Consider the following 13,651-nt stretch of genomic DNA (forward strand, 5'->3'; position numbering starts at 1 on the left):
CGGAGACAAATTGCTCCGTGGCAAGGACGAGCTGGCGGCGGTAATCGAGAACAGCCGAGATAATCGGCCGCCTATGAATAGTTGGTAATTACGTAAAGTACGCGCGAACATCGAAATATGCCGGTGTACGCGGCTGTGTCACGGTTAACCAGGCCCTATTGCCTTCACCCAACTCCGGATAATCCGGCCAGCCTTGCTAAACCAGCCCCTCCCCGTCACTCCCTTTATCCGATGCCACACGTTCCTACTAACTCACAGCTTACGAACGTTAACGAGCCTCGCGGGATACGCGCCAACCCCCTAACCCTCCGGGGGACAATTATGATCGAGGAGCTGTCGATGCGTTTCTGGAAGTCGAGCGGAGAACTTGGAAATTGTCAGAAGTGGGAAAAAGTGCTTCGAAGAGACTCTTTTCTCTTCTCCTTTTAATTCTGTTTCAAGTTCATCTTTGACCATTTGCAGCTGGTGTGAAAGTTGTGTCGGCTTAGTGCGAGCTTTCTGGGAAGTTGGAACGCTAGGTTTAGTGGCACGGAAGATTATGAAATGTAAATGTATAAATTGATATGTAGTAAATAAATAATTGAAAATTTGAGGCTTTCACGATTTTGCTTTTCCGAGATTCGTTATTTTTCGAAAATTTTTCCCTACGCAGTTAACTAATGTTGATACAAAATTTGGGCGCCGCTTGGGTTGTTCGGCAGTACCGACGAGCCGAACAATAACATCGCTATTTTCAATAGACAGCACCTTCTAAAAAGCGAGGTCTTAGCCGGCATGGGCAAATTACTTTGTTACACCAAAAATTCGACGACTCTCACACCTGGACACCACATCCCCTAAGCAATAAAACAGACCTTCGACATCACCAATTTCAGACAAGCAATATAACAAATGTAAGAACAAATTCCCCACTTTCACACAAAAACCAATCACCACACACTTCCACCACCTACGACAGTTTTCACACCACCAATCACAACACACACGTAGTTTATAAAATAGCGAACACCATACGATACGACGCACAATTTTCCTATCAGTAAGCCTAGACATTTCGGGCTCTGTTCACGTCCATTCACAAATATATAGTTTTAACAGCAAACTGTTGTGCGTTAATAATCTATCTTCCGAGCACTACCCGAGTCCCCTATCCCGAGTAGATTCCTTAAATGGTCTGACTCAAAAAGAGGGACAATTATCAATAGTAACATAGACGGATAAGTTGGTAATTGGCTTTGAGCCAATGGGCACAGATACTAAGGCAAAAATAATATAAAAAAAGAAGATTCAAGGCTTTCACGGCCTCAAGTGTAATTATTATTGAGGCTTTCTTTCCATAAGGACACAGCCTACACCCGAAAGCCTCAATAATAAACTAGTAATTGTGCAATTTTTATCCTAAATTTTGTCTATAATTACCGAGTTTGTTGTTGTATTCCGCGGCTCGCGATTCCTTGCGTTGGGTTATTATTTTCAATAGGTACGCGGTAGGAGAGCCTGACGGAAACTGGGCGAAATAAGGATGCTGTTCTGCGCGTAGTACTATTCGACTTTATTCGTAGTTCGGTGACGTTCGGTGCGTGATGGTCACTAGACAAGAATCTCGTGTTTCGACGGAAAAGGTTTCTAGATATAGCTTCGGTAAGTACGAGAGTAGGGATTGGTTTCAGAGGTGAATGTAGGGAGAGGCGGTGAGGTCTAGGTTCAGCGATGAGTAAAGGATGATGTGGAGGTCTAGGTTTCGGGGTGACTAACGTTAGGATGATGCGGATTTGTTTAGTTAAGGAAAGGAGGCAGGATGACTAAAAACTAACGAGAGATAGGAGAGAGGTATACGACATTGTGGAACGAAACGTTTCCGAGTGTAACCCTTTCACTGCTGTCGACAGTAGGTATCGGGCGATTTATTTCAAAGACATAAAGCAGAAAAAACTGAGCACAAACGTGGTGTGGTTCACGTTACTGTGGTAACTTAACTCGCGGACATGTTTCATAGGTAATGACTATTAACGTTACAACTCGGCCGTGCACAGCGAGAGCTTTACCTCCTAGTAGTGAAAGGGTTAAACGTTGCAAATTATAACCGGTGGTCTGCTAAAAAGAGGAGAAGAATTGCCGACAAAAGAATTGAGTAAATAATAGCTCGATCTTCGGATACCTAACTATAAATTTCAGTAGACAGTACAGGAAGGGTTCTAATTGGTGATTTCCTTTAATGTCCGTGCGGCAGGCCGGTTTTCCGTGACCCAGTTGCGTTCAAATGAATATCTTAATAGCTGGCGGCGTAAACAAGCGGCGTCGAGGTCGGAAATCGGTCGCGATACACGTTTCTAGAACTCTGTTATCATTTATGCCAATTAAGTTGGCCCCCGCGTAATGCGACGATATTAGCCTAACAAAGTGGCCGTGGTTTGCTCGCGCGTTTGTTTTCTCTGCCGGTGCTGCCTTGCCTTTAATGCCCCGCCGGAATATTAAAGGCTTGCTTCGAGATAGAGAGAGAGAACATCGGAAAACGTAGTTAAGGCACGTTGGTATTACGGGATCCTCCTACCACTCGCTGTTTTCTCCATCGTTGTCTATTTGTTATCCGCTCCGCGACTGCCTAATTGCAGTCGTCAAGTGGAAATAGTTATTTGCAAGAAATAGAACGCGGTCGGCCTCTGCGTTCTTACAATCTGGCGGAGTAATTTGGAATTTTTACGTGGATTCGCTTAGATTTTAATTCCCTTGGAGTTCACGAAATTGTTGAAGTGTTTGTTATCATTGATAAGTAACTTTCTGATTTTAATCTCTTTGTAGATTATGAAAAATTTGGTGACCCATCGGTGGGTCATATGGGGAGATCAGAGCATCACTGGATGACCCATCGGTGGATCACGCCGAATATTCAATCCTTTTTGTGATCCACGTTGAAACGACTCATCTGTGGGTCATGTTGGGAAGTCATTTCTCAATGACCCACGGTGGGTCACGTCGGCCACTCAATCTTTTTTGTCATCCACGTTGAAATGATCCATTGGTGGGTCACGTCGGCACATCAGAGCATCACTGGATGACCCATCGGTGGGTCACGCCGAATATTCAATTCTTTTTGTGATCCACGTTCAAATGAAATATTAGTGGGCCACGTTGGAAAGTTAGAGCATCTCTCAATGACCCATGGTGGGTCACATTGGCACGTCAGAGCATCACTGGATGACCCACCGGTAGGTCACACCGAATATTCGATCTTTTTTATCATAAACGTTGAAATGACCCATTGGTGGGTCACGTTGGCACATCAGAGCATCACTGGTGGGTCACACCGAATATTTAATCTTTTTTATCATAAACGTTGAAATGACCCATCGTGGGTCACACTGATAATTCAAAGCATCCCTCGATGACCCACCAGTGGGTCACACGGTCTCTCCAATCTTTCTTCTCATGAAGACGTTCGTCACGTCTAACAGCATCTTCACACCTTGCCGAACGTTTCACTGGATCAACAACATCACGGAGTCACACAGCTCGATTAATACTTAATCCAGAGCAAATTTCACACTGCCACCGTTAACAACTATTTCTTCGTCGCGCTTCAATCACTTCAAAGATGTCCCGGATTTACCCAGGGATTTGCTCGATCTATTGTTGCCGCGTTCCCATCCTGTCCAAGGCCATAAACATTATCGACCGGTGGAATCGGTTCAGCGGAACGGAGGTGGTCGCGATACGAAGCGAACATTACGTCGCGCGTTCCAATTTCAAGCTTAACGGAGTATCTAAGATGCTTCCCCGTAATGGAAGCGTTCTATTCCTTCCTTTTTCTCGCCCCCGTCAGTTAGAGAGAAAGGGAAACGCGTCGTAGTCGTTGTCTTGTAATGGCCAGCCGCGAATTGCATGAAGAAAGAGGCCAGCGAATTAACTTTTCCACCGTTTTCCACGGGTTTCACTGGCTCGATAAACGCTGAGAAATCATTCTCCTCGCCGACAGAACGATAGCGAAAGAGAGAGAAGCTTAATCAGCTGTAAATTACACCGCGAGTAGAAACGACTCGTGACATCGTTGGCCAACAAATCGCGCGCCAGTGAAAACTGTGAAAAAGTGTTGGACCGGACGTCGAATCGGTTTTGTGAAAAATGAAATGGCTAGCCAGTGACGTTCCCTCGGATTTATGACTGTTCGGTTAAAACACGCGCGGAAAAACAGCTCGGAATAGATCGTATAAGGCTCAAGTGTGAGTTATAGGTCCCGGTTTCATCGATATCCAGAAAAAGAGTGTCCTTTTTAACGAGTTACAAAGACCTCGTTGACGTGTCGATTTTTACAACTGATTGAAAATTCATTCGAGATTATACACGTTTACCAGTTTCTTGCATTCCGTGTACTTATTCGTACATGTATCACGGAACGGAGACACGTTGACAAAGTACGATAAGTATCGGTTTAACACGTTCATTGCCACGGTAGATTTGCTCAGGGGGCATCACGAAAATTTTCGTTATTCCAAGCATAGTATTATATCATGCTTTATTTAATTCAAAATAACGTCTAGTTATCTATGACGTTCGAAATTGTTAGTCGACGATATTCGTTTTATTTTAATTATTCTGAATATTCGACGCCCTCCGGTCACAGGTGGCCCCATCGAGGAAACAATCATAGGTGATCAACGTGTTACCGGAGCTGCGTGCGTAACGGTACAAGGACCAATCTCTGATTTTTCGAGGATCTGCAAGGGTTTGGTACACTAAGGGCAGAGTTCAAGGGTGAGACGGAGTTAGTCAGGAAAGGTTCGAGAATCGAAGACTAACACTTCAATCTACAGCGCGATTTGGGATACTAGATAATGTCGGTACACGACAATTTCCTCACATCGACGAATACCTAGAGAGAAGTTGATCCAAGCTTCTTCAGCTCGAATGCATATTTTAGGAGACACAGTTCTGCCTGTTCGAGCAGACGTTCCTCGAAACAGCTGACGAAGCGCCTTCGAGGAAACAAGTCGGTCCAGATTACGTAAACGTAGCAGCACGAAGGAAAATGGGATGAAAAGGGTGGAAGAAAACGGCGAGACAGAGAGAGAGAGAGGGGAGAAAAAATGCCAGGTCTTGGGGGTCTATCGGATTAGCGAAGGAAAGTTTGATAATTATTCGGTAAGCGGGCCAGACTATCCGCAGGAAGGGGAATCGCGAGGACAGGAGAGTGGCGACTGTCGCGGTGGCAAAAGTGACTTGTCACCAGGCTGAAACCTGGGAGAGAAAGGGTGAGAGAGAAGGGAGAGACGAAGGAGAGACAGGGCCGAAAAGCAAGTTAGAGGGAAAGGAGGACAGCGGAAGGTCGGAAGACATAATTAGCAAGTTTAACACGAGTCGCTGTCTCTCGAATCTCGTTACCGTTTGGCTGTCGCCTTTCGTTCGAACATTGGGTGAAAGAAAATCGGTTCTACTTCGTGGAGAGGTCACGAAGAGAAGAAAAAAGGCTTCGTTATCGAGCAGGCTTAAGGACGAGACCCCTATTGGTCGTCACAAATTACAAACCATCGTGACATTCTTTTTTCATGCATTTTAGATTTGAATAAATATTCTGTCGAATAACTAGTTTAATTTTCCTCGTACTCGAAAGTCTCAATAATAATTATACTCCAGGCCGTGAAGCCTCAACCCTATTTTATTTGTAATGCACTTCAAATTTTTATAACTAATTATATTGAAAATAGCATTAAGGGTCATATACACGTGTACCTGTTGCTTATCCGGGTAAAAAAAATATTGCAAAATATAATACATATTTAAATTAAAAAACTACTTCATTCATACCTGTGAATAAGACTCGACAAAGGAGACCAAAGGGTTAAATCTTCGATTGAATAACAAGTTTGTTCGAAGAGAGTCTATATACAGGGTGGACCACGAAGCGTTTATAAAGAAAAAGTTTACAAAGAACCTCCAACAACGCCGGAAGATATGCGACAGAGAATTGTAGATGCATGCTTAACCATCGATGCAGACGTCACAGAAAGAACTAAGCAGTCACTTCTTAACCGTTTACACGAGTGTACTGCTGCTAGTGGACACCATTTTGAGCATCGATTCAATTAAGGTAAATGATATTTTTTTAACGTTTCTACGGTGTTTGCCGAGTTCGCCTCGGTGTCTCCTAAAAGATGGGTGTAAAGAAATTGTAGGTTTACCTATAAAAAACCGAAGGTGACCTTGATAACTCTGGAAGAAAAGGGTTGACAAAAAATTATCTTAAAGCTCTCCTCGAACCATGTTATTTCAGCTAAAAACACTTCCGACCGAACCGCTAACAGCAGAATAATCGGAGCTGATCACGTTTCGTGGTCCACCCTGTATACAACTGTAACCTGAGCATCGGCGAAGCAAGAAACGAAGCAGAATTACCTTGGTAAACGTGAGAGTGGCTATAGGCGGCAGCCTAGACAGATTCGGATAATAAAAGCTTCCCGCGGGATGTGCCGGATATCGTGACGTGATCCTGTATGCGATTCCTTGTGGTTGCGTGGGCCAGTTGGCAGCGGTGAATGTGAACCCGTTATCCGTTCCGCCGTCCAACGGATCCAGCTTCGAGAGAGAAAAAAACAGAAAAACACACATATACATACACACAGCGTTGAAACCATCTTTCAATGGACCATCTCCTACATTTTAATGAGAGGCCAGAGAATCCATAGTTGAAACCAAACTGTTCTAAAATAGTCCACGACCTATATACCTTTCCCAATCACCTAAGAGAGCAACGTATCCACCAGAACTTTTTTTCTCCTCTCTCTCCCTTTCCTCGTGCCTTTTTCCCAGCCGAAACTACCGCTTTAATGAACGAAGAGAACGCTAATGCCTCTCCGTGTATCCGAATGGTTAAAAAAGAAGAACCAAGCCTCTTTCTATAGCCCGGAGCTTTTGTTCAACTCTACGAAGAGAGAAAACTACGGATGAATAACGAGAAACCACCCCTCGGGCTTTCATCTAATTTTCCATATAAAGCAGTCTAATTCGACATCGTCGTCATTAAAAGCACTACGAACCGGTGGATTGAAATTGTTGCGAGAGAGAGAGAGAGAGAGAGATTGCTGCGTGTGTATATTTGAGGGATATCTCCGGGCATCGATAGGAGAATCGACGATCGCTATCTAGCCGAATAATTACCTCGACGGTGACCGTATCGACCCAATTGCCCTCCACGCACAGCTGGAAGGAGTCGACACCCATGAACCAGTCAGGGCTGGGGTTGATGCGCGCCATGATGCTGATCAGAGTGTGATTCCCATCCAAGAACGCCCTAGCGATGCTCGTTCCCTCTCCCTGGGGTACAGGTGGCCCTGTGAACGAATGTAGACTGTTTGGCGAGTCTCCATCCGTGTCTAAACCGTCTGTTCTTCCGGTCTCCACGTACAGCCTCACACCGCTGGACAGCCTTTCGCCTAATCTGTACAGCGTGTAGGTGGAATCGTGTGTTCGACCTGGAATTTCAAGTTGGAAACAGATATGCGTTAGAATATTTTCCAATTATTATAACGATTATCCGACCCGGTGAAATATCGCGATTATAGAGGTTGCTAAAGCTTTAATCACGAGAGAATTAATTAACGAACGGTACTCCCGCGTTAATATCGAAGCCGCTGTACGATGCGTGGTTAATTTATCGGAAATGGCGAATTAGGTGGAGGCGTTAACGTTGATGGAACAACGATCATTTTTTCCACGGTTTTTAGCGAACGAATTAGGTATTCGGGCAACGATGCAGGTGAGTTAGGGTGAACGGTTATAGGGATCGTTACCAGCACCAGTCCTACCCTTCTGATGAGATAGTAGAATTTACGCGAGACAGAGAATTTATGGTCGATGAATGCAGCCCCGTCTCTACGTGTACTCTGTGCTCCGTGTTTCCGAAACAGACTGATATCTGCTTCTGATGTATTCAGAATTTCCATCCTGGCTCATTTCGCAGCCAATAGACAGACACTCGGATGTTCGTGATGGTACTACACCTGTCTTCCGGTAACGTTTCCTTCGATCGTACGACTTAAATCTATCCTAAACGTTCCTTTCTTCGGATGTACACTTAAGATCTTTGGGTCTTTTTTGACCCAGATATGTACCTTCTTATGTGCAGCAATGTTTTTTAGTAGTTTGAAAGTGACGTGGTGTAAATGATTACTCGCCAAGTGTTGTAACAAAAATATATTTATTCAAACGGTAATGCTTGAACTATTTTTAAATGTAAGGCGATACGATACGCGTGCAAAGAAGGTCTACGACAAAAGTCCTCCTCGTGCCTTTTCCCTGGGAAAGTCCCAGGAAGTGGGTGTGCGGGCCTGCATTGCCGAGGCAATACTCTTGTCCTCGAGGACGAAGAAACTCGGAGATGTTTGGAAAAACATCTCTCGATTTTTCGTCCGGAGGGTCAAGACTCGCCAGGCCTAAGTGCGTGGGACCCCCGTGGCGGTTGCCACAGTAGTATACAATATGATGCTGAAAGTTTTGGTTGATTGTGAAGAAACAGCACGTAATTGTTTATAAGTTGTTTATTACAATAAATAACTCCAGTGGAATGTCCTAGTGAATGTTAAACTATCGTGGCGGTCCTAAGCGTGGGATTCTAGTTGGACGACGGCACTAGACTGACTAGCTGGTTTCTCCGAGTCCTTAGGCCAGCAAGGGGTGCAATAAACCGAGGTCAAGAAACCTTCCCCGGTTACGCACCGAGAGAGTACGCGCGTATTAACGGTGAATTCCAACATATGAATCTAAGCGATAAACTTTTAATGTAATGTTAAGGGAATGTAAATTTGGTAACAACAAAAGTTATTGAAAAAATAAGGGGGCTATGGGTCAAAAATGACCCGAGCACCGTATTAGAATGGGAGATCTTAAACTTTAACTTCTTCAGGGAGGATTTTTTCGAAGTTAGAAAATGATGGTCTAATTTTTTACGTAGTTACATTTACATTCATTTATATTCTTGGAAGATTACGTTTTTCATACCTTCTCTATCACAGATATTGGAATCTTCGGACAAATTAAGTATGCGTCAGAGTCTCTGAAGACGTTCACTGATCTGTACGTTGGATTTTAAATTCTTCCCATTCGCGGAACTGATATTTGTCCAAATTTTGGCACTAGATGTCTCGCGTCCAAAGTGTCATACGAACGATATTAGGTCGCGAGATATCTCGTCCAAAGCGTCACATAACCGGCATTAGGCCGCGAGATACCTCGTCCATAGATACGAAGGGATTAATAAGAAATTTTCAGCGCTAGTCGTTCAAAAATCTCGTCTGAGAAGTCATATGGACGGCATCAGGTCGCGAAATACCTCGTTCGAAGCGTCACATAACCGACATTAGGTCGCGAGATATCTCGTCCAAAGTGTCGCATAAACACCATTAGGTCGCGAAATACCTCAACCATAGATGCAAGGGGATTAACAGGAGATCTCGAGCGATGGTCCTTCAGAAATCTCGTCGAGTCGTAACGATAACTCTTCCTTACCACGTCGGTAGCAAAATCTCCGAAAATTGACACAGTATACGGCTACCTAAATTTTCGTTCCACCGGAAATACCGATACTGAAATCGAAAGTCACGGAGAACCAGAGATTTTCCTCCCCATACATCCATATATCGCGTATACACGGTGGTCCCTGGCCTCCACACGAGTTCTCCCATTGATCGGCTCGCATAAAAATTCCCCCGCGTGAAATTCGTAGCCAACACGCGGACGAAATAAGATAAGAACATATCGTAAAGCATAATAAAATATAAAAGCCGCGCTCGGAACGCCGAGCACGTGCCTTCTTTGCGGAACTCGTGCGCGAAAACAGGAAGCCGTTTCTCATCTCGCGGAGGCGAGCCGATCTCGTTTTATCTAGAATTCGACAACACTGCTAGAAACGATAAGATTCCACGAATACTCGGCGTGGTTTAACAGAGCATTTCCCTGTTCCTACCGTTAACAGCTCGAATATTTCGGGTTCCGTGCTTTCAGTAGCTTTCCTACTTTTCCCAGTTTCGTACGCTTACGTTTTCATCGTTTCCGCGATTCTTCGGAATTCACAGTCGTTCGCGAAAGTGAGACGCACACGTTAAATTCACATTTTTAAAATAATGTTGTGCGTCAAGTGAGATGCGAATCTTACAAATTTTCTGACGCGAGTCTCTTAAATTTCGTAACATGTTCTACAAAAGAACTTAAATTTCGTAACATGTTCTGCAAAAGAAATTCTTCCAAGAGAACAATTTTATAACGCAGGCACCATTTTGGGAATTTCTAATTTCTTCAAATTGGTAGCTGTTCGAATTTCGATCGATTTCTCTGAGTCGAGTTGGATTAGGTATCGCGAAGATTAATTTTTCAAGCGTATAAAAAGCTGACGAACATCTTTCAATAGTGTTTTTCATCAAGAGCGATGGATTAAACGAAAAATTTCTTCAAAAATCTGCCACTTTATTTATCCTTCTTACGCGAGACAAATTTTGCATCCGGATTAGAATACGAATCGTCGAATGGGCACGAGGGGACGAAGAGAAGCTGAATTTTGAACGGTTGTAACTGGAAGTTGAACGTCGGAGGATTAACGTGATCGTTCTATCGAGTTTCTCCTTATTTCCACTCGCTTCAAGTCCGACAACTGAAGATTTAATTGAAGCGAAGTTCGACAACGAAACGCAACGTTGTGTCCCGTCAATGGTGTCATTAAGAGTCGAGTAGATTCGCCGTGCTTAAATGGAACAACAACTTCCGATCTTACGTTCATAATTCAATCTCTTCGTTTAGCAAACTTTACCCAGACTCGACGACGATTCTGCACTTCGAATGGAGGATCAACGAAATCTCCGACGTAAGGTAGCGAACGAAACAGGAAGAAATTTCGAGGAAATTTTGCGCGCGTTCGCTTTTCAATTCGGACAATTTTGCATTGTACAAACGAACACACGCGGGAGCTGTTTTCGTTATAAACGTTATTGATAAACGAAGCTGCAGGTGTCCAATATCTTGTCAAAGAACACATATAACAGAGGATTAATGACGTTTGCACCGCCATCGAGAGACGACCAGCACCGACAGCCGGCTTTATTAACATTTTCACGCGTGCACACGCTCATCGATCCGACTGTCGCTGCCTCGTGAAAAATTACAGACTTGTCGTTCGTTCGTTCGTGAATTTTTTTCCCAACCTGCAGATTACCCATAAAAATTTCCACAGCGGTTTATCGATTCTTAAATAACAGCGTCGGGCAACCGAGTAAAATGTAAATAAAAGTGAAAATCTTGAAAGTATTAACGCTTACGAAAATTCTGGTGAAAAAAAAAGAGCTTTTCCCTGGCTGTTTCGAGAGGATGTTGTAATCCTGTTTGAGAAACGCTGTCGCGAACCTATTAAAGCTCGTAGACACACGTATAATCGATGGCATAAACGTTATTCAAACGGCCTGTGTGTACACAGTCGAGCATTGCGATTCAGGATCACAGGCGGCCATTAAAATTCATGAGGGCGGTTCGTGTAATTTCGTTTTTACGTGCTCGTACGCATTAATACGACCCTTGGATTCGAACGTCTCTCCCGGTTTTTCCATCGCGCGCGACCCATACACAGTTCGGTGGTCCACGCGGTGAAAGTTCGGCCGCGTTTTCAATTTCGCCAAGCCAGCCGACCAAACGACACGTCCCGTTGCCTGCGGTTTCTCCGTCTGCCTGGCAGAAACTCGCTTTTCAAAGGGTACTCCTGTCGCACGCGTTCCCCTAATCCTATCGAGTTCCATGGAGACTTAATTAGTTGCAAAATTAACGAAAACCGCGAGCTAAATGGCCTGCATGTTGTAACTCCACGTAGAAGAGGGTGACTTGTGAATTTGATTGATGGGAATGTAAGTTGTATTTAACTTTCGTACCTTCTTTTTTGGCTCTATGTATAAGGAATTTTCTTTTATTTGTTTGATATATGTTCGTGAGAATGTTAAAACTGAATAACTGAAGTTCCTAGGTTTAAAATGAGTCCCAACATGACATCTTTCGGACGATTTCTTTACGCTCGATGCGAAGTACTGAGTACACCCGGTATAATGCTTTCAGGCAAAAGTAGTCCGATTGATGTCGTGTTTGGGCTCATTTTAATAGAAAAAACCACACTTATTCATTAATAACATTCACTATTGGCGCTTATTTCACGTATCTTTAGAAAAATACTAAAACTATCGCTATTCGTTAAGATTTGTAGCGGAACATGCTAGTGTAGAGTACCATGTGAGTTAAAAATTGGGGAAAATCGAAAGGAACAACTTTCTCTACGAACCCTTAGGAGAATCCTGTAAATTTTCACGTTCCAACATTTACTTTAACTCTTTGTACGTCTTCAATAATATAAGAGGTCGCTATTCGACAGACTCCATTTTATCCAGACTCAATTTTCCACCATGTATGAATTCACTCGAAGAATTCATTCATATAAAACGAAAATTTTCGAAATAGAGGGTCCAAGTACACAGGAAGAGATTTACGAAGGGTAGATAAAGGTTCCATCTTCGATCGGGAAATTGATTGACGGTCGTGATTAAGGTTTCGCGAATACTTGTTCGATTATTCATCGATTCGGTTGTTTATTTCCGCGATAACGTATGCAGAGTGCGGTAAATCGATCGCGGAGACACCGATTTAAGCGTTCACCAAGCTGGTTGCACGAAGGGGTGCGGAGGAGGTTGTGTATTTTTTTCGTAGGGGGTGATGTTCGTTAGTGACGTATCCCGTTTCCGTGCGTGTTGTTGAATTTTATGACGTCACTAGAAAAAACAGATACCCCGCGTTTATTTCACGCTTCATAAATTCCAGATTATTTCCCACAAACCTCCCACGTTCTTCGTGCCCCTGTTCATTGTTTGCGGCCCCGGTGAAAACGATTACGCGGTTTGTTTTGTTCTGTTCCGCTTTTTATGCTCGAGCTCCGAGTCCTTTCTGGCGGGGATGCGAAAAAAAAAGAATATCATTTATCCTGGGAAGCGAGCCAGTCGCGTCGACGCGGCCCGCTCGAATTGTTCTGCTCATTAGATTAATTAATAGCATTCTCCTGTCCCTGTACTTCCTTTTTCTCCTTGATTATTCTACCACTTCCTCTGACTAAATTCTCCGCGTACAATGGCGATCCTCTTTTTTATCTCTTAATTGAACTAATTCGTACAAGCTTTAATATCGAATATCGCCGCTCGATGTTTATCTTTCGCTGGAATTAAATCGACGAGGTATCATTTGGATGGATTGGTACGCATTAGACAACTTCAATTCTGCCTCCTCATTCGTCGGTTCAAATATTCCGTCGAATCGCGTCGAGCAAAAGAATAGCACGATCACGGGTGTATTATTAACGGGAGCAAGGGCTGGAAAAGGCTCGCGGCCACGAAGAAGTAAGTAAGAAATTTGATTAAGCTCTCCGCCGCGTCTGAATTCAAAGGAGCTCGTACGTACGCTCGAGCCAGTGGTCCACGCCGCGAGGCTTTTCGCTCTAAATCCACCAGTTCCGGCGGAGCCGGCGTGCCAAGAACAAAGCTGCTTTCACCATTGGCCCGCAGGAATTCCACTACCCTCGATCTGGCCCGAACAATGCTCGTCCCCGACAATACGGGACCTTTTTAATTAGTCGATGTGCGCGCGCGCCAGG

At 44.0% G+C, this 13,651-nt stretch overlaps 1 protein-coding gene across 1 annotated transcript in view; it reads right to left on the minus strand.

Annotated features, from left to right (window-relative positions):
- LOC108573868 overlaps positions 1-13,651 on the minus strand; it is a 257,534-nt gene that overhangs the window by 49,513 nt on the left and 194,370 nt on the right. The window contains exons 3-4 of the mRNA XM_017936350.1: positions 7,150-7,463; positions 6,388-6,567 (exon numbers count right to left, since the gene is read on the minus strand). Coding sequence (XP_017791839.1) covers positions 6,388-6,567; positions 7,150-7,463 — 494 coding nt within the window. The remainder of the gene's footprint in view (positions 1-6,387; positions 6,568-7,149; positions 7,464-13,651) is intronic.

The sequence above is a fragment of the Habropoda laboriosa genome, unplaced genomic scaffold (genome assembly GCF_001263275.1).
Source record: "Habropoda laboriosa isolate 0110345459 unplaced genomic scaffold, ASM126327v1 scaffold111, whole genome shotgun sequence".
In the NCBI taxonomy this organism is placed as follows: Eukaryota; Metazoa; Arthropoda; class Insecta; order Hymenoptera; family Apidae; genus Habropoda; species Habropoda laboriosa.